This window comes from Ictidomys tridecemlineatus, chromosome 6 (genome assembly GCF_052094955.1).
Source record: "Ictidomys tridecemlineatus isolate mIctTri1 chromosome 6, mIctTri1.hap1, whole genome shotgun sequence".
Classification (NCBI taxonomy): domain Eukaryota; kingdom Metazoa; phylum Chordata; class Mammalia; order Rodentia; family Sciuridae; genus Ictidomys; species Ictidomys tridecemlineatus.
Window position 1 is genome coordinate 162154867 of NC_135482.1, and position 27592 is coordinate 162182458.

Sequence of the window (27592 nt, forward strand, 5' to 3'; positions counted from 1 at the left end):
AAAAAGTATTGGCAATAATTTAGTTCCTCCTGAATGAGGTGTTGGAAATCAACAAATAATAGTAAGATACCAACAGCAGCTAATTAAAATAAATAAGTATAAAAAGGATGAATAAAGCTAAAAAAAATGTAAAAGCACAATGAAAACTAGAGCACAACCTCAAAGGAAATGGTATTGCCACGTACGGGTTTATGAAAACCAGCAAACTGACTTGTAGAACACAGAAACACAGTTGCTATTTTAATTGCATGTTTGTCCAAAGGTTTTCAAATTTCACCAAGAGTGTTGGGGCAGAGGTACAAAGCAAAGGTGAACTGAGTTTGAAGAGATTACTGAGCTTGTCAACATTGGCCTTTTCAGCCACATAGCAAGTGTCACTTTCAAATATGAAAAAATAAGATGAACTATACAAATATTATATGAGTTGGTACTTAAGAGACATTTTAAAATTCATTTAAAATTTAGTTCCTTGTAGATCGAATCCACTTTTTCAATAGATTTAAACATATCTACTAATAGAATTCTAATTGTTAAAGATCTTGGCCCCCATGACACATAATTCCTCCAACATGGCAGGCCTTCTTGACTTTGGCTCCTTTCCATTTAGCATTCCTTTTGTTCAGTTTAACAGACATTTTGTATGACACAGACTCTTACAGTGGTCATAAGTCATGTTTGAGTCACATACTATCACTCATTAGTACTTGTCAGCTCAAAAAGTCTTCCATTGGGAAGTATACACAGGATGGATGACAAGACAGAAGACTTAGAAACACACTCCAAAGTCTGATTAATGCTGAAAAAAACTGTCGGGGAGCACCATGAACAGGAGCTGGGCATGTAGGAGCTGAGCACATACCCTTAGCCTTGAGCGATGGGGTTGTGGAACTGGCTTCTGTGTGCTGGAATGTAGGTAGACCTCACCTCTGCTGGGCAGGGTAGTGAAGCTCTGGGAATGGGCATCACCCAATAGGACTGAGCTACACCCCCCTGAAACCCAATCCTTTGACTCATTTGGGTGGAACTTTCTAGTGTCTTCCCTTCAATAAATAGGGTTTCAGACATGCTGTCTCTCTCTTTCCAATGGACCCTTAAGGTTGAGAGCTATCCCTGAATCCTGTAAGCAAAAGTATTTGTGTGTTGCATGCTTCCTTGAAAGTTTTCTTAGTTATTGATGTAGCCAGCTCTTGTAAACCCAGCTGGCAATAAAAAACTATTTTGGTTAAATTTCCTGGGGTTCCTCGTGGTGCTAGGACAGGGTCACCATGTTTACGAGAGACACATGTTCCTTACAGATTAAGGATCATACTAGCCTTCCACTGATGGTCATTTAAGAATATCTCTCACAGGGAGGCAAGCTGTCATTTCCTTTGAAGTGGATACTCCCATTTTCAGCCTTGAACAGGATCCTTACTGTCACTCTGCAACCCCAATACTTCTGTTCCCAGCCTCCCGTTCCTGGACAATTTAACTTATAATAACTCCAAATAAACTTCAAAAGCAACAGTATCTTGGGGGCATTTAAATTTCACTTTATCTACTGATAAAATTGAAATTGAAGATGACAATTTCCTAAGGGCATGAATAAATTCAATGGGTTCCCTACATTTAAACTTCTAGATAAACAGTTTTTCAATTTTTGAACCAACTCTACTTAAGCAAAGGGCTTCAGGGAACCACACTTTACTTTCTAGAATCATTCCTGTCAGCCTCTTTTAATTATATTTAAAAGTTGATTAGGTTCATTCAAATATTTCTAAGAGATATCTTTTATTATCTCAGTATGATATCATACCAGATGCTTTAAGCTCCTCTCCAGCACAGTTTCAAATAAAGAAAAGTAATGATCACTCTTAGAAGAAAGCTTCACTAGCCATCCACATGACTTACATCATAAGGACATTAAGAAGGAACTGCAAAGCAGAGTAAATGATGAAGAAAACACAGATGTCTCTTGGTGTCCACAAGACCCCTCCACCCCATGAATAAGAAAGTCAGTGAATGCTCAAGTCCCTTATATAAAATAGTGTATCATTTGCTGATAACCTATTTTCATCCTTATACTTTAAATCGCCTCTAAATTACAATACCTAATATAATGTGAATGTCATTAAATAGTTCACATCCTCTATTTTTAGGGAATAATGATAAGAGGAAAAGTCTGCATGTTCAACACTCTCAATATTTTAAAAATATTTTCAATTTGAGGTTGGTTTAATAACTGGATATGGAATGTAAGAATATGAACAGCAGACTGTATAATTTTTCTCAGCACATCTATAGTGGTTGGTGAGTCTCTTCCATGTAAGAATCCAGCATTTTCATTTGATGTGCTGAGTTAAACTGCAAAATTCTGAATAATTTGAACTCTATTTAGAGAAAATGATTTTTAACCTATAAAGGATGGTACCATCTGTCACAGTGGTCATATTGCAGGCCCCCATGAAAGACATATTAGAGCAAGGTAATGAATATGTTCTCCCAGAAATATATTTAATTCTAAACCTCAGTTCTCCATCTTGAGCACCACCTTCAAATTATCCTTTAGACTAACTATCACCATGCTATTTAAAATTGTAACCCACAGCCAGGCGTGGCAGTGCACACCTGGAATCCCAACTATTTGAGAGGATGAGGCAGGAGGGTCATGAGTTCTTGGGCAATTTAGGAAGACACTGTTTCAAAATCAAAAGGGCTGGGGATGCAACTCAGTAGTAGAGGGTCCCTGGGTTCAATCCCCAGAACTGATGGATAAATAAATTAACTGCATGCCTTATCTGAACTCCCAATCACATTTCTCTTCTCTTCTCCATTTTTCATTCATTCATTCTAGAATTTTCTGAAATAATAACTAAATGTAGGTTGTTCATCATTTTTCACTAGAATGTAGGCTCCAGTAACAAGGGATCTTTTGTTTACTGATAACTCCCAAGCACCTAGGAGAGCACCTGATACAAAATGTTTGCTGATCGAATTCACCTTCAGTACAAAATCAGGAGTTAGATTTCAGTTGCATTTATAGAGTTAACATAAATACCTTCTGTGCTCTAATTATGGTGAAGACTGAACATAACCAAAGAAGTATATAAAAATCAGATAGTGATTCGGGGCTACAGAATAAGATGTTGGAGAGCCAGAGCAGTGGCTACTTTAAATGAGGCAGCCACCTCTCTGAACTGATCACGACTGTTTCAAGCACTGAATAAAGTCTGGTGCCAGGATGATTTGGGTGGAGTAGTAAAGTGAGCCTTGAGCATGGAGGAAATAGCAAAAGCACAAGACCTGGTGTGACAAGAACAATAGGCCTGGTCTGGTGGGTGTGGGGTGTTCCATAATGTCTCATTCTTGTTGCCTTACCTACTACTTAACAACATGTATGTACAAACACAAAGGAAATAAAGGGATTACACTTCACTGGGAGTACTCAGATTCTCAGAGCCTAAGTGGCTTTTCTATTCCAGCTCCCAAAAGTCTGTCCAGCACATTACATAAGATTGTGAAGCACACAGTAATGACATTGTTAAAAACACTTCACAGTAGCCCCAGGCATCACGAAACTGATTAATCAAGTACCACAGCTGGTAAGGTGTAAAACAGGAACTCAGTATTACAAAAGTGCAAAGCCAGATTCCTCAAAGCCTCAAAACACATTGTTTAATGTGACAGTCACTTCGGAGTCTAGTAGAAAGAGCATGGTCCCAAAGCACCATGTGTAAACTCAACCACTTTTATTCAGCCAGGCACAGTACAAAGCAGCTGCAATACATGCATTTTGTTACAGCCTTGGGCTCTGTTATAACATTTTTCTGTAATTTTGCAAAGAACGGAAGCAAAAAAATCCACTCTGAACTCGCCTTCCAGCTCAAGGCAGGAATTTCTTTCTCGGCCAGGGCAGAACACTTGGAAAGTTTTCAACTTCTGAAAATCTCAACTTCCGGGGCTGAGAAGAGCAGTACCTTCAAGCTCAAGGTGTGCAGTGACATATCCCCATCCCAGCACAGCAGTTGCAAAACAGTTCGCCTAGCAAAGGAAACTTTTCACAATATCCCTCCACATCAGGACCAAATGTCCACAGTATAAACTATCACAGAGTCTGCGACCGGTTCCAGCCGGGGTGCCAGGGGGTCAGGCTTTGGGGACGGGAGTCACGGGTCGAGGCGACAGAAATGAAAACAACGGCAGCCTAAGCTGAGCCGAGAGAGTAGACGGAAGGCGGGACGCTAAGGCAGGAGCCTCCCAAGGCCTGGGTATCAGCTCGAAGTCCACTTGGACACGTAAACTTAGAAGGGAGTAGCTTCCTAGCAGGTGACTGTCATGGGGCGACGCCAAACGCGACCCTAGACTGGGGAATTGACGCGTGCGCAGTGATGCATTGGCCCAAGTCTGGGGCAGGATGTAGCCCCGGAACCAAGAACTCAGCCCTCGCGCGCGGACTCGCGCAGGCGCAAGGGAGCCTCGGTCCGCGGCCTGGGCGAGGGTACAGCCTCCCAGACTCGCGCCCAGCCCCCACCGGCCGGATTACGCATGCGCGGCGACGCCTTGGCCTTTGGCTTGGGCGCAGCTCTGGCCCCCGGGCCCCTCCCCAGCGGTCGAAGCTGCCGGGCCGCGGGGGCGGGGAGAGGTAGCCCGCTGCAGGGGTACCTGAGAGCCGCCCGCTTCCTGTCCGGCGCCTCCTCTCGGTTTCCTATTCCACCCCTGCACCTCCGTACCTCAGCGCGGGCCGGAGCCGCGTCCGCTCCGCCTCCTGGGTCGCGGTTACTGCTCGGTCGGGGGCCCAGCGCCGCGACGAGTTGGCGCCTCCCCCTGAAGCGGCCGGGCCTTGGCGGGATGCGCTCCGGTGCCCGGCCGGGAGGGGAAGGAAGGGGAGCGCAGCCGAGGGGAGGGGGCCGGCGACAGCGCCTCGCCCCTCCTCCCCTCCCCGGGTGCCCACTGCCGCCCCCGCCCCTCTCTCTCGCAGAGTCCCCTCCCCTGAGCGGACCCCTGGGACTGGACGCCGAGTGTCCCGCAGGGTCCACCTCCACCCTCACCTTCTCCGGGGTGTAGTCCAAGGTTTGGGGACTTTGTCGTTTCACGTGTAAGGCTTTACTCGGGTTGGAGTAAAGGGCCTGTTCATGCTGCATTCGGAGATCCGGGGTTCTCAACTCCTTTTACCAGGAGACTGCAGCTCATTGTGTGTGCTTGGCAGCCTTGTCAAAAGTCAGTCAGCCTTTCAAAGGGAAATTCTGTCCGTTTTGACAGTGTGGATGGACCTGGAGGACGTATTAAGAGAACTAGGCACAGTAGGACAAATGCCATGTTATCTCACTTACGTGGAATCGGAAAGAATTGAGTTCATCGAAGCGGGGAGTGGATGGGTGGTTATCAGGGTTGTAAGGGGGCGGCTAGGGGAGATATCATGAGAATACCAATTTTCAGGTAGGAGGAACATGTTCAAGAGATCCATTTACCACGTGGTACTAAAATATATACAAAACTTGCTGAGACAGGATAGCAACTTAGCGAAACCGTGTCTCAGAGTAATAAAAGGTTGGGGGATGGAGTTCAGTGATAATGATGGCTCTTGGGTTCCATCTGCAGTTACCACCCCCCAAATGTATACAAATGTTGTATAAATATGGACAATTTTGATGTATCATTTTAAAAATAACATTTAAATGAATTTTTAAAGGGTTAAGTACCAGCTGGGCTAGTTGGTACACACCTGTCATCTAGCAACTCAGCCTCTGCAACTTAGATCTTTAGTGATATAGTAAAAACCTGTCTCAAAATAAGCTATGGGGATATAGCTCAGGGGTAGAGTGCCCCCCTCTGGGTTTAATTCCCCTGTATAAAACATACACACACACACACACACACAGTACCGGTAATTTCTTGTGTACTTTCTCAACTTGGACTCTGTATGGTACATTGTCTCAATCCTCAGATAACCTAGCCCTGTTTTAAAGATGAGACAGTGGAGATTTAAGTACCTTGCCTACGGTCACATAAATAGTGAGAATGGGGCCAGGACTCAAATTCATGTCTCATTCCAGTCTGTAACTTTTCACTTGGCCCTGTAAATGAACTAGAATGATAAATGGGTCAAATAATGAAAAGCCTTGACAATGTAATAGCAAGATGTATCACAAAATTCCACAGAAGATTTTAAGCAGGAGCATGACACAGTGCCCTCCAGTTGAACCCACACTCTGTTGTTCTCGTGGGTAGAGATGAGTCTGGAGCCAGGGAGACCAGGCTGAGACTATTGCCTCAGCCTAGGTGAACACCAGCCAACCCACCAGCAGACCTTAAACTTACTGCGACAGTGAGTGGGCTTAAAGGGAGAGGAGAAAATGGATTTGAGAGTAGTTTAGGAGTTGAAATCATCAAAATGATGTGGATGATAGGGAAGAATGTTAAATGAGTCAATCATTTAATATTTTCTAGGCCTCAAAATCTTTGCCTTTAAAGTGGAACATTGGACTATATGTTAAATATTTTACAAAACCAACCTTAGGCTGATACCAGAATGTGGCAAAAACAACACCTTTTGTATTGAATTTTTTAAAAAAGGAAAAAAAAACTTAAGTAAAACATAAACAAATATAATCTAGCGAAAAATTTAAAAGTTTGTTGTACCATGACCAAAATTGAGTTTATGTTGTGGGACTTTTGTTCCAGACTTTTAGATGAGGGCTGGTAAGCTGGGGAAGAGGTGAGAAAAATTCACAAAGGAAGCAAATAAAGAGTTTATTAGCTGGAGATAAGCTGCTGCTGCTATAGACAGGGGGGTGGGGAGATAAAAGACATTTGCTCACCCACTTAGAGGGCATCTGGTTTATATGTTTCTGAGTTCTTTGTTCGCCTTTGGCGGGCTTTTTGCTAGGACTGGTTTGTGCCGAACAAAGGGTGATTGACAGATTCCTACACTTTGCCCATAGTGCTTATTGCATGCTCCAAAACCTCCTTCCCAGGTTTTACATTAAATATATGAGATGCAGTTAATATATATGGGGACGTGAAAGGAACCTTTTCCTTAGGTTACTCAGGATCAAACTTGGCTCTCTATTCAGGCTCCTTGGGATGGTCAGCTGAAAAACAGCTCTTTCTATTTAGACTTCAGGGAAGTTAGCTCATTGGATAACAATTGAGGTAGGGTGGGACTTTGAACAAGTGTCCCTGATCTGTCCTGCCTCAGTTTATTTCAAGGATATTAATATGATACAGTGCTAATAAATTAATACACTTATACATAATAGGTCAAATGAACAGGAATGTTTTGATTTGTGATGGGAAAATGTTTCATAAAATTTAATACTTATCTCCAGTCTTTCTTATTTTTTTATTTTGGGACACGGTTTTACTGAGTAACCCAGGCTGGCCTTGAACTTATGTTCTTCCTGCCTCAACCTCCCAAGAAGCTGAGATTACAGGCATGCACCAGTATTCCGTTTATCAAAGAAACCTTTAGTAAATGACGATAGTCACACACTGAAAACTAGTTTCATGCTTAATGGTGAAATTCTAACGTATCTGATAACTATAGAAATAAAACAGTGGTGCCTACTTATCCCTTCTAAATGTTGTAATGCTGTTCTGGAAGTACTGGCTTATACAATTAGATAAGATCTTAATGTAAGAAATGAGAACTGAAAAGGATGCAGAAATTTTATTTCACTAAGCAGTTAGATTTGTGGTTTGAGGTATACATGCAGCCCCTTTTCAATTTCTGACTGGTCAAGTTCAGAGGCATTTTGTGCATGTCTGCCCCAGAAGATGAAGCAGTCACTGTGCTATGATAGCACACAGTCTATGTGCAGTGATAGCTGTCCCATGGTAGGTACTGGGAGTGATTCTTATGTGTCTCTTTCCTATAAGGCTTAAGGGAAAATAGTTAAGGCCCTTTCCCAGAAGGTATCTAACCTTAAGTCCACTTCCTTGTGCCTGAAAAGGCAAGACAAGCCCAAAGATAGGTCATTTGCCCCAGGCATCAGAGCAAAAGTTCTTTACTTTTGCACTTGCTTCTCACAGTCAATGATCTTTTCTGAATTGGCTTTTCCCAACATTACAGGGACAGGAACAGGGATGAGGATGGGGTTCTAAGGCAGAAATAAATAGGGCAGGTTTCATGGCCTGCCTGGTTCTAAGTTTACATATACATAATATATGTATACATGGTATAATGGTGTTCCCTAATTTTGTTCAACATTAGAGCTTGGACTAAAACCCTCAGCTAGTAATAGGAATCATTTGCCTTGCTTTGTTTTTCTGTGTATGGACTTCTTCTGGGGACCTCATAGAAGCAGGTCAAGGACAGGATTTGGGTTTTCCTGGATTTCTTGGCCACACACCACTTTAATTGCTCTTATTTTTGGCATGACCTAAATATACCTCAAAAACCAAGAAAATAAACTGAAAAAAACCTTTAGAAATAATAATGGAGTTTAATAATGTTATAAAACTACTGAGAGACATAAGAAGACAAAATAAAGAGGAATATCCTATTTTTAGATAAAGAACCCAACAATGTAAGGAGTAACTTCTCCTAAAATTAATCTATAAATTTAGTGTACTATCAGTAAAAATCCCATTGATTTTAATTTTTTTTTAAAAAGTTAAAATCTAATTGAAAGCCTAGAGTGGTAGAGGAAGACAATTTCTGGAAGATGATTTATCTTTATGTATTAAATTTGTCCGATGACTTAACAATCCCATCTTTAGGAATTTACTAGCATCCCAAGATGCATAAAGATAGATATCACAACATTGTTTATAACTGGGAAACATGGTAGCTTACTCCACTCAGGCTGCCATAATGAAATACCTTAGACTGGGTAGTTTATAAACAGTAGAAATTTACACTAATGGTGGCTGGGAAGCACAGAGTAAAGGTACCAGGAAATTGGATGTCTGGTGAGGATTTGCTCTCCACTTCAGAGACCGACTCTTGTTGCTGTGTCATATACAAAGAGGGAATGCTGTGCATGGTGGAGGGGACAAGGGAACTCCCACAAGCCTCTTCTAATAGGGGACTATTCCCTTCATGAGTGTAGGGCCCTTATGACTTAACCACTTCCCTTTTCCCCAGGCCCCACTTCTTAATATTAACACATTAGGTATTAGGTTCCATGAATGGGGGCAAAGAGGGGGCACCAACGTTCACATTCACATGGAAAATAACCTACATATTCTATGGCAAATTAGTTGGGTAAACTACAATATGGCATACTTTCTTTTTCCTTTTTCTTTTAAAAAGAAAGCCATACTTTCTTTTTCCTTTTTCTTTTAATTAGGGAAAATTACCCCCCCCATTATATATATATAAGTGTGGAGGGGTAATTTTGATGTGTGAATATATAGACATATACATACATTATGTATGTGTTAATATTTATATATATACATATATATAATATATACATGCATTATGTGTTATATATTGCATGTAAAGATATATGTATATATAATATGTATATGTAATGGGGAAAATTTTTCCTAATATATGAAATAGAATATATATATATTTTTATGTGTACATATAAAATGGAATAATAAACAAAACCCATGTACCCATCATTCAGCTTCAACAATTAGCAACTCATGGCAAAACTTGTTTCATTAATACTTCCATTATCCCCACTATCATTTTCTTTTGAAGCATGTTACATAGTTATGGTAAATAGTTAAGCATGTTAAATAGTTCAATGACTGTCTCTAAAAGATAAGAGCTCTTTTTTAAAAAAAAAACTAAACAAAGTACTTTTATCTTACCTATAAAAACAAACACTAATTCATTTATCTCACAACATTCTTTCACAGTTCAAATTTTTAAGTGCCTCATAAGTGCCATAATTTTTTTTAACAGTAGTTACTTGAGATTCAAAGAAGTCAACACATGACAGTTGGTCTATATGTTTTCTAAGTCTCTTTTAATCCATATATTTCCCCCTCTAACATCTTTGTTTCCTTGCAACATATTATTTATTTATTTTGTGTATTGAGAATTGAACTCAGGGCCTCAGACATTCTTAGCAAGTACTCTATCACTGAACAACATCCCCAGCCTTTTTAAAATTTTATTTTGAACAGTGTCTTGATAAGTAGCACAAGGGGGCCTCAAAGTTGTGTTCCTCTTGCCTCAGCCTCCCGAGAAGCTCCAATTACAAATGTTCACCACTGTGCCCAGCAGAACCCAGATTATTTGTCCTCAGATTTTCCAAAATATGATTTATCTCAATCCAGTTAGAATGGTGATCATCAAGAATGCAAATATCAATAAATTCTGGTGAGGATGTGGGGTAAAAGGTACACTCATGCATTGTTGATGGGACTGGAAATTAGTTTGACCACTTTGGAAAGCAATATGGAGATTCCTCAAAAAACTAGGAATGGAACCACCATATGACCCAGCTATCCTACTCCTTGTTATTTATCCAAAAGAACTAAAATCAGCATACTATAGTAACATATGCATACCAATGTTCATGGCAGTGCAATTTACAGGTTCTGGAACTGGCCTAAGAACCTGTTAACAGATGAATGGATTAAAAAAAACATGCTGTATCTTCATAATGGAGTTTTACTCAGCCACAAGAAGAATGAGATTATGTCACTTGCTGGTAAATGAATGAAGAGGAGAATATCATACTAAGTGAAATAAGCTAGACTTAGAAAGTCAAGTATAGAATGTTTTCTCTCATATGCAAGTGAGACAGAAATAAGGAATTAAAAAGGTGGGGATGCATCTGGTGAAAATAGAAGGGAGAACAGTGGAGTAGAGGAAGGATATTGAAGGGGAGGGAGGAAGGATGGGAAAGGGAAGGAACTGTGGAATAAAAATGACCAAACCATGCTGTGTGCATGTGTGAACATACCACAATGATCCTATTTTTATGTTTACCTATAACACACCAATTTTAAAAACAAAAGATCAATATAAGAAAGACCAACAGAAGTAGGAGAAGGAGACCATGGAAAGAAAGGAGGGAGGGAAAGGGGAAGTACTAGGGATTAAAATGGAGCAATTTATGTTATATGCATTTACAAATATGTCAAACAAACCCCACTATCATATATAATGATAATGCACTAATACAAATATTTTTTAGAAGATGACTTCCTCGACAGTATTGTGTCCTTCCACCAGAGGCATATAACCTTGGAGTGTTTCTGTGATGTTGGTACTAATGCCTAGATCCATTAATTTTTTGGACATGGTGATAACATAATTCCATAATTGCTTCTTCACTTATTAGCTGGAATACTTATATAAAGGAAAACTCCCTAAATGGTTTGATTTCCTAGTTGATACTGGAAATGCAGGGTAAGCATTTAATTCTCTTAATTTATACTTTTCAGAATAACGAGTTGATTCACTAGCATTCTCCAACCATTTCCAACTAGGTTTGTTGGTTTATATCATTATGAATTTATGAATTTAAATTTACTTCATATATTTCAGCCCCCTTTCCTTGTTCATGGAACCCTGATTTTTGTTTAGGTAGTAATGACTCACAGAAAAGAAATCCTGGCTTGTCTGAACTTGTCATGCCAAGCCATTCTCATTTGGCAGTGTCTGGGGCAGGCATGTGACAGGCCCTGGTCACAGACATGTGGTACAAGGAAATCCAGTAGGAGGTTTCTAAAGAGCCCCCACCCACTCACTCACCAACTTCCTACTCCTGCTTTCTTTCTGTTGTCACAAGATAACTCATTGGAGGGCCACTGCTGAAGCTCAGATTATCCCAGTATGTACATGTGACACATAAGCATGATTATGAACACTATTACTGCATACCTAGACTTGTTGACAGGGAAATCCATCCATGATATGTTGTTGATGTAATACAAATCATTAAACTGTACACATATAAATAAACACAGTTCAATTTATACAAGTGTTTACACTGAGATCTGTTTAGAAATATATTCACTTAAATACTAAGAGTGGTCATCTCTGAGTGGTGAGATGTTGGCTAATTTCTACACCTTTTCACCTATATTTTCCACAACATTTAAATTTTTGTGAATAAAAAAACTTTTATAAAAAGAAGTATCATTCTGAGAAAAAAAATGAAAAAAGATATGATACTGGGTGATTTCTATTTATCTCATGTTTACTTATAAAGGATTTTTCTTCAAATATATAATCCCATCATAAAAATTATTTTAATAAGACTTCATAATTGGTATCACATGATTTTCTCTATGGCATGATTTTCAGGCAGGAAATGTTTTTATTCTGGAATAACACTTCCTCACAAACATTTTTCGGAAACATTTAAGCATTTCCTGATCTGAACATTTTTGTGGTGTGTGTGTGTGTGTGTGTTGTGTGTGTGCGCGCGTGCATGTGTGCATGTAGCTTCTTATTACAATTTACAGTACTCTCTAGCCTACTTGAAAATAATCATCCTGTTAGAGAAGACAATTTTCAGAAAAATGTGTTTTGTTAGACACTTTCTATTCACTAAGAAAATAAAATTGGTACAATTTTCACATAGTGGTAAAAATGATAAGCAGTCTCCCCTTAGCCTACATTTACAGGGGATACTGAAAATTGAACCCAGGGCCCCTCTATTACTGAGCTACATCCTCCACTCTTTTTTTTTTTATTTTTATTTTGAGACAGGGTCTCCCTGAGTTATTGAGGGTATTGCTAAGTTGCTGAGACTGAGCTCAAACCTGGACTCTTCCTGCTTTAGCTTTCCAAGTTGCAAATATGTGCCACTCCACTCCACTACTTTAACCTATGTTTAGGAAATTTCGATTTACTTGGTTCATTTGATTCTCTCAAGAAACTAAAAATTCTTAAAACTAAATATATTATATGTATGTATACATATATATGTATGTATTTTTTTAAGGCAGTCTCTAGAGTAAAATGGAAAGGGGGCTTTTATTTTTGTAGTTAATGACCCCTTGCAAGGCTGGTCCTATCAGGCCATCACACAAAGATTGAAGGCAAGGCTGACCATTGCAGTAGACAAAGGAAATAGAATCAGTGCTATTCGTCCTGCATTATAATAGTTGCTATGGCAAATTTGATGTAAGAGATAACCTTTCTCTACCAGAACTTAGAATCTAAAATTGATAAGGCCAGGAAAACATGTGGAGACCAAAGGCTGGAGATGACTTCAAGGGTCGGGGGGCACTTAATGAACTTAAACAAAGGGCAGATATGGTCTGGAGGATGCTGTGAGAGAAACAGATGGACACAGGGAAACAAATTGACAAGTGGCTCTAGGAGTCTAGAGGAATTTCTGCAATGGTTTTGAGATGGAGAGGGAAGGAGAAGGCAGAGATTAAACAAATACTTACATTATCTAGTCTCTGTGGTCATTTCTCTCTTGTTCTTTCTGAGCATCAATGGATTCTTCAGAAGGATTTAACTTAACTCAGCTGGAATAGAAAAAACTGAGGACAGGGTGATTTCTGTACACTCTTGTGTCAGAGCTTTACAGAAGGAATAGCTTGCACCTGGCCACCAGCATGGACATGGTGAATGTCTGAGTCAAGTTATCTTATGTTTGTGTTTTAGTTGGATAGATCCACCCATTCACCTATGATTGACAGTAGGAATCATCGCTCTACACAGATAGAGATGTGACTCTGACCCAGTGTAAAAGTTGTAGGCCATGAATCCCAGGGCTTTATGGTAGTCTTGAAATTCCCTCCCTGTTCTTCCCTTGGGGTCTTCAGTGAGATGTTGCTCCTCCCACCTTCATGTTGGTGCTGTTTAATAACTTCTGGGATGGGGCTTCCTGCTAAAATGGTTAGGGTTAGGGTTAGGTCTTTTCGGGGACAGATTATCCTGAAGTTTAGTCAGAGGTAAGACAAGGCCTTCCTAAGGTTTCTTTGATACAGCAGGAACTCAAACCTGACCTTACCACCCTAGCCTGAGCCAGTGTGGGTCTGGAGAAGATATTGAAGCAGGTCTGTAATCTGGAGGAAAGATTGGGACTATTTCCCCAACAAGCCATTCAGACTGAGGGTCTCAGATCTGTTTTGGGTTAAGAACACAAAACAACTGGTAGAATTACACAACACACAGTCCACTAGAAAATGTTTAAGAGCCCTATTTAGAAAAAAAAAAAACTTTGTTTAGACTCTATTATTTAGTACCAGTGTCCATTCGATCTTCTCTCCTTCAGAGATTCCTATCTGGTTTGCTAGGGTTTGGTGCCTCAGGCCCAAGTCACCAGAGAAACTTTGGAAACCAATGCTGGTTTCATTTTGCAAGGCTGATATAATGTTTCTAAAAGCTCCATAGTATAGTCTGAACTGATGGTCTCGTATGTATCATAGTGGAATGATAAACAAAATGGAAATTTTAACCGTTTTTGTGCATTGAAATAGTTACCCATGTAGTAGGATTGAGGTAAATCCAGCTTCAAGGTTTACAACATTAAAGTTGGAAGACATCTGCAGAACGTTCCTGGCCCTGTCCCCTGAACTGACCTCCAGTACCCACTCAAATGTCTGTTGATCCTATTCCAGGGGACTTCCAGAGCAATATATACAAGGAGAAATGAAGACTAAGACTAGGCAAGTTAGGAATCAAGTATCAGTCAAAGCTTTACAACAGGGATGCAAAATAGGCAGGACTTTTATCATTAAGAAATGAGAAAGATGTGATGAAATGCTTCCTGCCTTTGTGGCCATGTTGCCTGCTCTCTTCACTCACCCCTGGCCTCAACCCACTTCTGCTTCCAGTATCTTCCTACAGGATTTGACAGGGATTTCTTTTGGACTTCTCTTCAGTTGAGATTAACAGTAGCTCTTTCTTGGAACACCTGGTCTTCGAAGTCCTAGAATTCTTTGTCTCCATATAGCTCAACATTCTTTCCTCTCCTGATCTCTCCCTATGACCCAGCATCTCCATCTATTTAATTTCCCAGTTCAACCTGTCTTCCTGGTACCCATGGCCTCATATTCTTTTTCCCTTTCCTCCTCCAATGAGGCCACTTAAACAAGTTCACATCTCAGATTTCCCACATCTACTTAAAAGTTCAGAAGAATTCCTGCCCCAAAGAGACAATCCCCAGAAGGCCTGATGGTTCACTTTTTATTTATTTATTTTTTTAGTGCTCAGGACTAGAAAATGATTATTCTGATGTTCTGATGCCAAGGAGTCTCTTTCTAGCCCTAATCAGAGGATACAGATTGATATATCCCTTTGACTGAATCCACCACTGTGGTATGGAAAACCAACACCAGTGAGTCTTACAATTCCCTTTTGTTCACAAAAATATGTGATCATAGGTCAAAGCGAATTTTTATATGCAAGGTTGATGTTTTTAGCATCGTACCCCCAAATCTCCTGTCTCTGATTTACCTTTGCCCTGAGCTGATTTGGCTTTAAAATATAAATTAGTGATAAGACATGTATGTAGCATTATTTGATATGTGGAGCCATGGCAACAAAAACTTCTTTTAAAGAGAAAAGGAATTAACAATTATTGAGTACTACTATACAGGAGACAGGGCACAATTAATCATAATGATATTGATAATATTCATAGCATGCTATTATGTGTCAGGCAATGTGCTAAGATCTTACTTGTGACCTATCTTAATCCTCGTAATAACTTCATGAGATAAGCATTGTATTACTGTCCTCATTTATAAAATGAGGAACTTAAGCTTAAAGAGATGAAGCAACTTGCTTGAGATGAACTGGGTTTCAAACCCAGATCTATCTAAATCCAGCACCTTTTATATAGTATATTAGAGAAATGGGGAACTGACTCACATGGCATAACTTGGACCTGATACAGTCAGATAAGGATGAGAAAAAATGAGTTTTTAAGTAGATTATTAATTTCATCTCAAATTTTCAATACATTTAGGCTATGAATGTAGATTTCAATGAAACTTTGGAGACTATTTCATGAGCTGAGAATACATACATGTCATTGTTTCATTCTATTTGTAGTTTTTGTTACCAAAAAGAGTTACATGATAAATTTTATATTAATAGATAACTAGTCTTAATTTTAAGCAGAAATTTTCTTTTTAAATCTAATAGGCAAAATATATAGTCTCATTTTTTAAATTATTTTCTTTTGACTAAGAAAAAGAATAAATATAAAACCTGGCTGTATTGACTTTCGTGTTTCAGACCCCTTTTAACTAGTTATTTAAGACTCAGTCCAAATGTTTCCTCTATCCTTGGAGTTAGGGGGTCACAAGTATTTGTTTGTAGGAGGATTCAACCATTCAGCAGTCTCAGGATTGGGAAGCCAAAGTCTCTCCAACAGTGCCTTATAAAGCAAATGAACTCGGGAATTTAAAACTAGCTTCTTTCTTCTAAGGATGTTTCCTCCCCATGAAAACTGGGTTGGAAAAATAAAAATTTATTCACTCTTTTGTTTCCTTTTCTTTTTCTTCTTCTCAGTACTTGGGATTAAAACCAGGGGCACTTAACAACTGAGCTACATTTCCAGTCCTTGTTATTTATTATTTTGATGGAGTCTTGCTAAGTTGGTTAAGGCTTTGCTAAGTTGCTGAGGTTGGCTTTGAACTCCTGTTCCTCCTGCCTCAGTCTCCCAAGCCACTGGGATTATAGGCATGTGCCCGCCACCTTGCCCAGGTTTACTTTTTAATTTACTTTTTTAAAAAAGTCTCTCGGGCCTTTTAGTCAGCACTTGCCACCCAGAATTTCTCTCAATCTATTCATTTCAACTCCTAAAATGAAATCACAATCCTCACTGATCAATCTGGTTCAAAAACACACATATATTCTCAATATTAGATAAACACATATTAATATCTCCACTTAGAAAATCCTCTTATTTTGAAAAGGTAACAAATTGGATTTATTGTAGCCATATATCATTAAATATACAAAAGAAGGCATTTGTCCTCAGTTAAGAAACCATGCAAATCAGCTACTCTAGGAGTTCATTTCACTATTGTCAGAATGGCAATCACCAAGAATACAAGAAATAATGAATGCTGGCGAGGATGTGGGGGAAAAGGCACACTCATACATTGCTGGTGGGACTGCAAATTGGTGCAACCATTATGGAAAGCAGTATGGAGATTCCTCAGAAAATTGGGAATGGAACCACCATTTGACCCAGCTATCCCACTCTTCAGCTTATACCCAAAGGACTTAAAATCAGCATACTATCGTAACACAACCACATCAATGTTTATAGCAGCTCAATTCACAATAGCTAGACTATGGAGCCAACCTAGGTGTCCTTCAACAGATGAATGGATAAAGAAAAGTGGTCTATATAGGTATATATATTCAATGTAATATTACTCAGCTTTAAAGAGAGTGAAATTCTTATGGCATTTGCCAGTAAATGGATAGAGTTGGAGAATATCATGCTAAGCGAAATAAGCCAATCTCAAAAAAACAAAGTCCAAATGTTTTCTCTAATACGAAGATGCTAATTTACAATAAGGTGGTGGGGGTGGCATTAGAGAAGAATAGTGTTACCTTAGAGATTAGATTAGGTAGAGGGAAGTGAAGAGAGGGGAAAGGAGGGGATGTGGGGATAGGAAAGATAGGAGAATGAAATAGACGTTTTTACTTTATGTATATATGTGACTACATGACCAATATGATTCTGCAACATGTCACTCAGAAGCATGAGAAATTATATGCCATCTATGTATGATATATCAAAGTGCATAAATGCATTCTACTGTCATGTACAGCTAATTAAAACAAATAAAAATTTTAAAAAGAAGAAGAAGTTTAGGGGGAAAGTGTATCCTCTCTGTAAGCTGACCTGCACTGTATACCCCACCCAGAGAAACACCAGTGGGCGGGCAGAGGTTAAATAGACCCATAATATCAAGTCTTGGTAAGCATGTGGGGAACAGGCATTCTTGTTAGGAGTGTATGCTGAAACCTCCTCTTTGTGGTGTAATTTGGTAAATATTGATCGATATTTAATATAAACATATTTTGACATATTAATCCTATGTGTTAGTCAGTTTTGCATTCTGTGACCAAAATATCTGATAAGAACAACTTAGAGTGCCACTTCGGCAGCATATATACTAAAATTGGAACGATACAGAGAAGATTAGCATGGTCCCTGTGCAAGAATGACACAGAAATTCATGAAGCAGTCCATATTGTGTTTTTTTTTTAATATTTATTTTTTAGGTTTCGGTGGACACAACATCTTTATTTTATTTTTATGGGTGCTGAGGATTGAACCCAGCGCCCAGCGCATGCCAGGCAAGCGTGCTACCACTTGAGCCACATCCCCTGCCCCATATTGTGTTTTTTTTTTTTTTAAAGAAAAACTTAAAGGAGGGAAAGACCCACACAAACATATCCAACAATCGTGTTGTATTCTCTGGACATCTCTTAGCCCAGTCAAGTTGACTCATAAAACTAACCATCACAAGAACCAGAGACCTTCCTAATACAAACCTACATATATAAGATTGAAAAGAACATTTTCACCTGAGCATTTCCACAAGAAGCTATCAAAGAACTCCAACTAATATTCCCACCTTTTGGGCCATGCTCAGAATAAGAGGTCCTTAGGATCTGAGTCTGCTCTGTGACAGTAACCAGGGTGGGAAAAAGGGCTACGGGAGAGGCTCCAGCAATTCTTTCCTTCATACTGGGAGAGATGATTAGAACGTAGGCAATCTAAAATTACAAATTTTTACTGAACCACCCTCATTTATTGCTTTTATTTATATTTATTTCTTACTTACCAGGTAACTGGTAATAACTTTGGTTGTTAAACCAAAGACAGTGAACAAAAATAAATAATTTTATGCAAAAAAGCATCAATGTTATTAATTGAAAGAGTTCATTGCAACATTCTCTACTCATTACTATGTATATCATATCAATACTAGATTTATTTTAAGTAAAGATTCAGATTGGCAAATTCACTTCATTATTCCCTTTCTTTTTCTTTGATAATATAGCTTAGTGACCTATGCTTTTTAAAACTGTGCTCTAATTCTTAATGATTTAAAGAGAAAATGCAACAGTACCACAAAATGAATGAATTTTATTTCTCCATTATTTCTCTTCTTATCTTAAAAATCATTATTTGCTCTGATGATATATACAAAAAAGCCCTAAACTTCTTACCTTAGAGGTCAAGATTTCCTTGATTTTCACTTCAATATGGTATCTCTAATCATATCAGCTAAAATGAGCTCAGCTACAAGGTACAGGGAACTTGTAAGAATAATGAGTTAAAGAAGACAGAAGGCAATTTTGCAATTGTCAGAGACCTAGGCTCTAAATTGTTGCTATGTAGCATCATTGCATTGCATGGCTTTGATCTTGTGGTCCAAGAGGCTTCTCTAGGTCTGGCCATCATATCCATAACCTGACCAAGGAGATGGAGAACAAGCGGAGGAGCACACACATTCCCCATCTCTAGGAACACTTTTCAGGAAGCTGCATACATCACTATATGCATATATCCCGTTGTCCAGAACTTGGCCATATGCCAAGCTTCAAGGGAAGGTGAGAAATATAGTTGTTATTCTAGGTAGCTAGTACCCAGCTATATTGGGGGGCTTCTAACTCCTGAGAAGAGAACAAGAATTGATTCTGTGGGACAATCAATAACTTGTGCTGTACCACCTTCCTCCTCTCCTTTTCTCCTTCCCCAAAGGTGGCAACACCAATTTGACCCCTGAACAATGACTGGGTTTTGATTACTCCTGGGGCAGAGCCACTGCACAGATGTATGTAGTTGCACAGATATAACTCTTCTTGGATCCTCTACTCCATTTCTTCCTTCATGCAGCTGAACTGGTAAACTGATCAAGCCTCTGTCTGGAGGATAATCCAAGGATCTTTGTCTCTAGTATCTTTCTTCTCATTTATAAATGGTTTATTGCTCCCATGGAAGCAGTTGGCTGATAACTTGCCAACTTGAGTATGAATAAAATGCTCCCTTCCACTTTTCCAGAAAGATATGCCTTAAGGATTATAGGCTTGAGGCCAGTTGAGACCTAAAATAAGATTAATACTTTAGTTTTAATTTTAAGTTAAAAAATACTTGGAATCAAAGTCAGAACCTCAAGAAAATGCTCAAGTAATCAATAATGGTAGCTAAATTGTTCTACATGATAGAAGGAGCCAAAGAGACTGGAGGTGAAAGGATCAGAAAGAAAACCACCTGTAGCAGGATCAGGGAACAGAAAAGAGAAGTGTCTCTGGGGATTTGCAGGCTGTGTGCTGTGGATACACTTTGTCAACCTCTTTTTTTCTCTTCTATGAAACATCTTGTAAATTTTACATTGTTCATTAGTGGTTTGTATAAGTAAATTCATATATATATATATATATATATTTGATAGACCCTTATTTTATTTGTTTATTTACATGTGATATGATGTTGATAGACCTTTATTTTATGTTTATTTATTTATATGTGGTGCTGAGAATCGAACCCAGTGCCTCACATATGCCAGGCAAGTGTGCTACTGCTGAGCCCCAGCTCTGTAAGTAGATTCTTTCTTTCTTTATTTTAGTTGTAGGTGGACAGCATGCCTTTATTTTACTTGGTTATCTTTTTATGTGGTTCTGAGTATTGAACCCAGAGTCTCACATGTACTAGGCAAGCGCTCTACCACTGAGCCCCAGCCCCAGCCCTAATAAGTAGATTCTTGATGGAATTGAAAGAGGAGGAGGACACAGCTGGATTCTATCACTTGCACGTTCAGAAACCCAAAACAATCTGCCTTTGCCAATGCAGCGGGCATCATTCAATTTGTTGAGCATCTGAAAAGAACAAAAAGGTGTAGGAATGGCAAATTTGCTCTGTCTATTTAAGCTGGGACATCCATCTTGTCTTGCCCTTGTACATCATTGCTCCTGGTTCCTGAGCCTTCAGATTCAGACTGGGACTTACACAGTTAGCTCCCCTGGACTTGGTGACTAAAGGTCTTTCTATCTAAGTATCTGTCTATTTCTATCTATCTATCTATCTATCTATCTATCTATCTATCTATCTATCTATCAATCAATCATCTAGCCATCCATCCTATTGGTTCTCTTTTCTAGTGAAGACTGATTATTGTAGTTCTCAACAAATTCTTCAAATAGCTAAAAAAATAGTCTTCTAGTTATTGTTATGCATTCTCATACTATATGTATTACAGCAAGGATATTTTTAACTGAATATTTTGTTTTTGAAATTGAATCTAGGTTTGTTTTTCAAATTAATCTAATACATTTGTTTTATCTTCTATGGTATTCAATTTGATAAATTTATTAGTTTGAGTCATAAAAAAGGTTGAATAGCAGCAATTTCATGTGGTTCAACAAATATCACATTGATCTATTTTCCAATTGATGAACATGTAAACTGTTTTCAATATTTCCTTATTGTGAGCAATGACATCATGAAAATCTAATTATGTGTCTCTTTAAGTATATATAAGTTTCATTCAAGTGCAAAAGTTTCTGAACAGTATATTCTAAAAAGTAGAATTTCTGGATCTTTAGTATCTACAACTTTTATTTTATTAGGTGACTCCAACAATTCCCTAAAGTGTTTGTATCAACTTTCATTCTTGCCAGTATTGTGTGGGGATTTCTTCATATTGGACAACACTTGGTATTATCAGAAATTCTGCCAATCTGATAGGCATGAAAAGCCATTTCCTTGTTTTTATTTGCATTTCTTTAATTACTGACCTGTATGAAAATCTTTTTACTTTTATATTAATTGTCCTCTTATGTCTTCATTTCTTTGAATTTACTCTTTTTATCACTGCCAGTGTTCTATCTTTTCTTTTTGATGTGTGGAGTTTTTCATGTAGTTAGACCATTAAATCATTGTTAAAATATGCATTGCAAGTATATTCTCTGAATTTCTAGTTTGTCTTTCAATATTTTTTGTTTTATGGTGATTTTAAATTTAAAAAATACTTCAATTTAATTGTATTTTCTTTATGAGTTTTGCTTCTTGACTTTGGTGAAGGAATTAGTTCTACCCTGTGGTCATAAATATATTCTTCTATATTATCACATGAAAGTCTTGAAGTTTTGCTTTTCACACTTGAATCTTTAAAACAACTGGAATTGAGTGCACATATGGTACAAGATGAAAGGCTAATTTTTTCCTTAATATGGAAACATATTGTCCCCACATCACTTATTTACTTCATTTGTCTACAGAATTGTAATATCACTTCTTTCATTTGTTATATTTACACACATGCAAGTACTTTTTCTTGATTTTTTTTTTCCTGGTGAATTTGTCTGCTTTGCCAATGCCAAATTGTTTTACTTTCACAGTTTTATGGTAATTAATATCTGGTAGATTGACGTCTTTTTTTTTTCTTCAAAACTATCTTATTATTCTTGATCTTTTACTACATCATCTGAAATTAAGGGTCAGCTAGTCAAAGCCCAAGATAAATTCTTCTGAAAATTTGTTGGCATTCATTGAATTTATAGATTATTTTGGGGAAGACCTGACATCTTTAGCATACTGAGTCTTCCATGAATATAGTCAATTTCCTTGTTGATTTAGGTCTCCTTTAAGTTACTAAGTGATACATTACAAGGTTCTTCTTTCATAAAGGTTTTTTTTCATATATTTCATTTTACCTGTATTTCTAAAATGCTATTATAAATGCAATCATTTAAAAATTACGCCCTAATTGGTTATTGCTAGAACACTGAAATGTCGTTTATTTACTTATTTATTTATTTATTTAGAGACAGGGTCTCACTGTGTTTTCCAGGCTAGTCTTCAACTCCTGAACTCAAGGGATCCTCCTGCCTCAATGTCCCTAGTAGCAAACACAAAACACCATTGTGCCCAGCAAACACAGAACACCTGCCATTGTGCCCAGACACCAATGATATTGCTTTAGTATCATACCACCTTGCTGAACTCTCTCAGTTTATTTATTTAATTATGGTACGGGGATTGAATCCAGGGGCCCTTAACCACTGAGCCACCTCCCCAGCCCTTAAAATTTTTTCCTTAATGTGGCAAATTATCTTAATAGGTTTTCACATGTTAAACCATTAGGATAAACGCTGATTACTCAGGGTAATATTTTACATGCGTTGATGAATTTGGTTATCTATCATTCTGTTTGTATTTGTATATTCATACTTATAATTATGTATAATTTTTCTTTCTTATCTACTCCTAACTTGGAAAATGATTCTTCTTTTTTCTACCATATGGAACATTTGGTACAAGGAGAGGTTTGATAAAACTTGGGTGTCAAATCTGGGCATGGTGTTTCCTTGGTATGTAGTTTTTTTTAATCTCTGAATTAATTTCTTCGCAGATGGGGTGGGATTGATAGTCATCTAGTACCCACAAATCTATGTTCATTATTTTCAGCAGTTGTCTGCATGTATTTCTTAGTTCCTTTGGTTTCATCATTACATCCTGTGTCAGTGGAATATTTTAAATCATTACCCCTGAGTATAAGTCTAAGTTTTGTATTTGCTCTTGAATCAATTTAGATAATTTCTATTTAAAAAAAAACTGCTGAAAATAACTGAAATTGGAAATTATAGAGTACATCCTCTAAGCATAATGGAATCTAACCGGAAATCTGTAAAAGTAAAATAACAGCTAAATCCTTATAAACATGGGAAATCACTTTGTTTTTGTGGGGTGGGGTGGGTACTCAGGATTTGATCCTGGCCCTCTATCACTGAATCATATCACCTAGTTTTTAAGTTTTATTTTGAGACAGAATCTTGCTAAGTTGCTGAGGCTGGCCTTGAAGTTGTGATCCTCCTGCCTCAGCCTCCCACGTATCTGGGGTTACAGGACTATAACACTGTGTCTGGCCAACATGTAAAAATTAAATATATAATTTCTAAATAATCCATAGGTCAGTGAGAAATTCTCAAAGGCAGGAAAGTACATAGAATTGGGTGAATAAAAATACATGTCAATATATGTGGAATGTAACTAAAGTAGGAAATCTATAGCATTAAATGCTATATTAGAAATGAGGAAAGGTTTCAAATAAATTACTTAAGTTTATACCTTAAGAAACTAGAAAATTATAATAAATCCAAAACAAGCCGAAGGAAGGAAGTAATAAAAATAAGAGCAGAAGTCAGTACAATAGAAAATAGGACAGCAATAGAGGAAAATAAATGAAACTAAAAGTCGGATCTTTGAAAAAAGTGAATAAACTTGGTAAAACTGTAGCAAAGCTCACCAAAATAAAAAAAGAGAAATAAAAAAAGGCAAATAAAAAAAAAGGGGAAAGACACAAATTGTCCAAAGCAAAAATAAACTAGGTCAGTGGCAGGGCACACACTTGTAAGTCTAGCAACTCCAGAGGCTGAGGCAGGAAGATCCAAGTTCCAGGTCAGCCTGGGCAACTGAGTAAGATCTTGATTCAAAATAAAAAATAAAAAAGGACTAGGGTTGTATCTCAGTCATAAGGTGCCTGTGAGTTCAATCCCCAGAACTAAAACAACAACAAAACAAAACAAAAAGTCACTACACCAACAAAAACCTGGAAGCAGCCCAGAGGTCTTTCCACAGGTGAATGGTATGTGGTTTATATGGACTCCCACTCAGGAATTAAGAAGAACCAACTATTGATACAAGCAATGATTGGGATGAATGTTCAGGAAACTATACTGAATGAAAAAAGGCCCATCTCGTTTTACAGATGGTATGTTTCCACACGTGTAACTTTTTAAACTGATAAAACTTTAGAAATGCAGATAGATCAGGGATTAAAGTTACAGGGAAGGGAGAAGTGGGTGTTTTTATAAAAGGGCAACAGAAGAGGTCCTCCTGATGATAGATTTTTCCCTGTGTTGACTGGAGCAAAATTGTACAGAATCAAATACATCTGTGCAAATATTTACATGTTGAACTATGGAATAAAATAGGCGGATCGTATCCATGTCAATATTTTGTTTGCAAAAGTTCTACAAAATGGGAGAATCTGATAGAAAGTATTCTTTGCATTATTGCTGATACCTGCCTGTGAATCTACAATTATCTCAATAAAATCTCAAGCAAAATGCTTTACTAAATAATCTATGCATTATTAACTTTTCTCCTAATGTTCTATTTTACATCCTTTATTTGAATTCTTGCATGCATTGACAAAGTAAATTGATTTTGTGGATTACTGCTGAGAGGGGAAAGAAAAAAAATAGTACAAAGGACAAATGTGCTTTAACCAGCCATCAACAGACCGTTCTTGGTTTCAGTGTTTTTTCAGCTGAGTTAGTCATATCAAGAATCATCTTTAATTAAAGGTATAGAACTGCAAGGAAGACACCTGCCTTAGATGTGGTCAGGCAGCACTTTTTTTTCGATAACAAAGTGGTTAAGACCTTTGTTCTTGGAATTCATATTGTGCAGGGCACCAAGGGATGTCTCTTTTCAAAACTATCTGTTCTATCTTTCTACTGCTGCAGAATTGTTCTCCACGCGGCACCGTAATAAATGATGATTACCATCATTAATACTAATAGTCCCAACGACATTATGCAGCATAATGGCTCCAGTGATTATATAGAGCAATCTGATAGGTCTTATTTTCCTGAGCTCATCCTGAAATTTCTTCTTGCTCAATATTATCTCATTATTTCTATTTATTTGTGCCTTAAAATGCCTTGCCTGTTACTTCCCTGGTAATTAGAAGCTCTCTGGGTGAGGCGCTTTCATTTTGGTTTTCTTTCCACTGCCTAGAGCATGGTGGGCACCTCATAAGTGCTGTCCCAATTTTGGTTTTGACATCTTCAAATGGAGGCAGGTGGCTTCACAAGCGAGGACAGTTAATTGCGTCAACCAGGATGGATTTGATAATTTGCTTCTAACTCATTATTAATACTGGATCTTCTCCAAGCACCTTGATTTTTGGACAGTGAGTGCTGAACACCTGACTTATTCCTGTAAGATTTTGAAAGTCCAACCCCGTCAGTCATTCTTTGGTCGATCTATTGTTTACAGTAAAGGAAGGTTGACATTTGACAACTGAACATTGATTGTACTATTTTTCAGGTTGTTATGCACAGTACAGATCTATCACCAGATTAACATCAGAATCTATGAATTTACAAATTTTTAAGCAGGGGAACGACGTACACACACAAAAAATTAACTAAGCAGCAGTTGTACCATCTATTACTCTGATATTTTTGAAAAAGGAAATAACTGATTGAGAGACACAAAAGAACCTAAGGAATTTGCAGGAAGTGTATTTAAATTACAATAACACGGCTGATTAAATAACCTGGATGCTGTTGTCTGAAAGGACCGTGTTTTCTACAGGGAGTGTCAGAACAGTAACCTCAGTGGAAGTATCTAGCAAGTGTTCATTGAAATGGACTCGCAGATCAAAAGTACCCACACATCTGCTGTTGAAAACAAATCTGTGATGATAATAACGGTAACTCAGAAAGGAATTCCATTGCAAGGAGAGTTGATGTTGACCAGCATCTACTTGCTGTGCAGAAAAAGCAATCTACATTGACTTGAGAGATTTAGTACCTAATCTGCAGGAAACACCACTGTCCTTACAGGAAGAAACTTCAGACCATTTATGAGAGAGAGAGAGACAGACAGACTGACAGAGGCAGACAGACAGGCCCTGGAAGAGTTGGTGAGACCTGGAACTGAGCCACAGGGCTACTTATTCACAGGAAGTGTGGTTTCACATTTGAGCAGCTTGGGAGATTCCAGGTGTGGGTTTCTGTTCTCACGACATAAAATTGTAGACCCAAATTTGGTACCTTTTCTTCAGACCAACTAAATAAGCTTGGACCAAGTTTGGGGTGAGGGGATGTTTCAAATGGTTCCTTGCCTAGCGGGAGAGGGAACGTAATCATGGTGGTGTCATGTGGGGTGAGGTGGGCAAGGTTAAAATGCCACAGTAGGTTGACTTGAAACTGGGGAATGGAGGATGCAGGGTCAGGGCTCCTGGCTACCACACCAGTTCTCTAAAGTGACTTAGATCTTAGGAAATGCCATTTTCCAGCTCTGTCTAGGATGATAGGCCTCTTCAACCATAATGACCTCTTTGCCTTGAATTCTTCCCATTAGGTTTCTTTTTCAGTGGTATCTCTCCTCACGATTGCTGCAGCCAAGAGCACCTGGCAGAGAACATTTTATTCCCAGCAGTGCATAACTATCTCCTCTGCTGGTCAAAATGGTCTCAAATACAATCCGTTCTTCACTGAAATTGGAAAATGTTGACCTTGATTTTCTTCTGCGTGCCTTATGGAACTCAAATGAACCCAACAGCTAAATGTTGACAGAAATCTGTTTAAGGGCTAAAGCCATATGCTCCTTGTCCAGGTCTCTGTGCTACAAACCTCCAAGAGATTCATATAGTATCTAACACTATAACAGTAATTAATAAAGATGCAATTTAATTAACATTTTTTAAAATTATCCAAATGTCCAAAAATAATAATAAGTTGATGGTCTAAGGGAAACACATCGAGATTTTTTTTTTTGTCCCCAGCTAACTACTAACCTTAAGTGAGTCACCAGACCTTCCTGGCTCCCAGCTTCCTTATCTAATAAAGTAAAGGGACCCGCCTAGGTAACCCAAAAGTCCCTGCCTGCTCTAATAATCTGAAATTCTATAGAGGACCAAGAGAAAGTAATCTTCTCCCTACTCATTCTATAAAGTT

At 38.2% G+C, this 27592-nt stretch overlaps 1 protein-coding gene and 1 non-coding gene across 22 annotated transcripts in view; one reads left to right on the plus strand and one right to left on the minus strand.

The window, feature by feature from the left end:
* Positions 1-5202, minus strand: part of Rcbtb2 (RCC1 and BTB domain containing protein 2) — a 39064-nt gene extending 33862 nt beyond the window's left edge. For 6 of the 21 annotated variants that reach the window (XM_021729755.3, XM_021729753.3, XM_005330197.5 and 3 more), the window contains exon 1: positions 4710-4849. Coding sequence is in view for 1 of the 21 variants with exons in the window: in XM_021729747.3 (XP_021585422.1) it covers positions 5028-5120 (93 nt within the window). In the remaining 20 variants the exon portion in view is untranslated. Of the gene's footprint in view, positions 1-4641; positions 4850-5027 lie in introns of those variants that run through there. The other 15 variants (XM_040281530.2, XM_078016011.1, XM_021729749.3 and 12 more) reach the window with 7 other exon arrangements.
* Positions 5203-17980: 12778 nt separating this feature from the next.
* LOC120888842 (U6 spliceosomal RNA) lies at positions 17981-18086 on the plus strand. Its single transcript, XR_005732513.1, has one exon. It is a non-coding gene; the product is annotated as a U6 spliceosomal RNA (small nuclear RNA).
* Positions 18087-27592: the final 9506 nt, after the last annotated feature.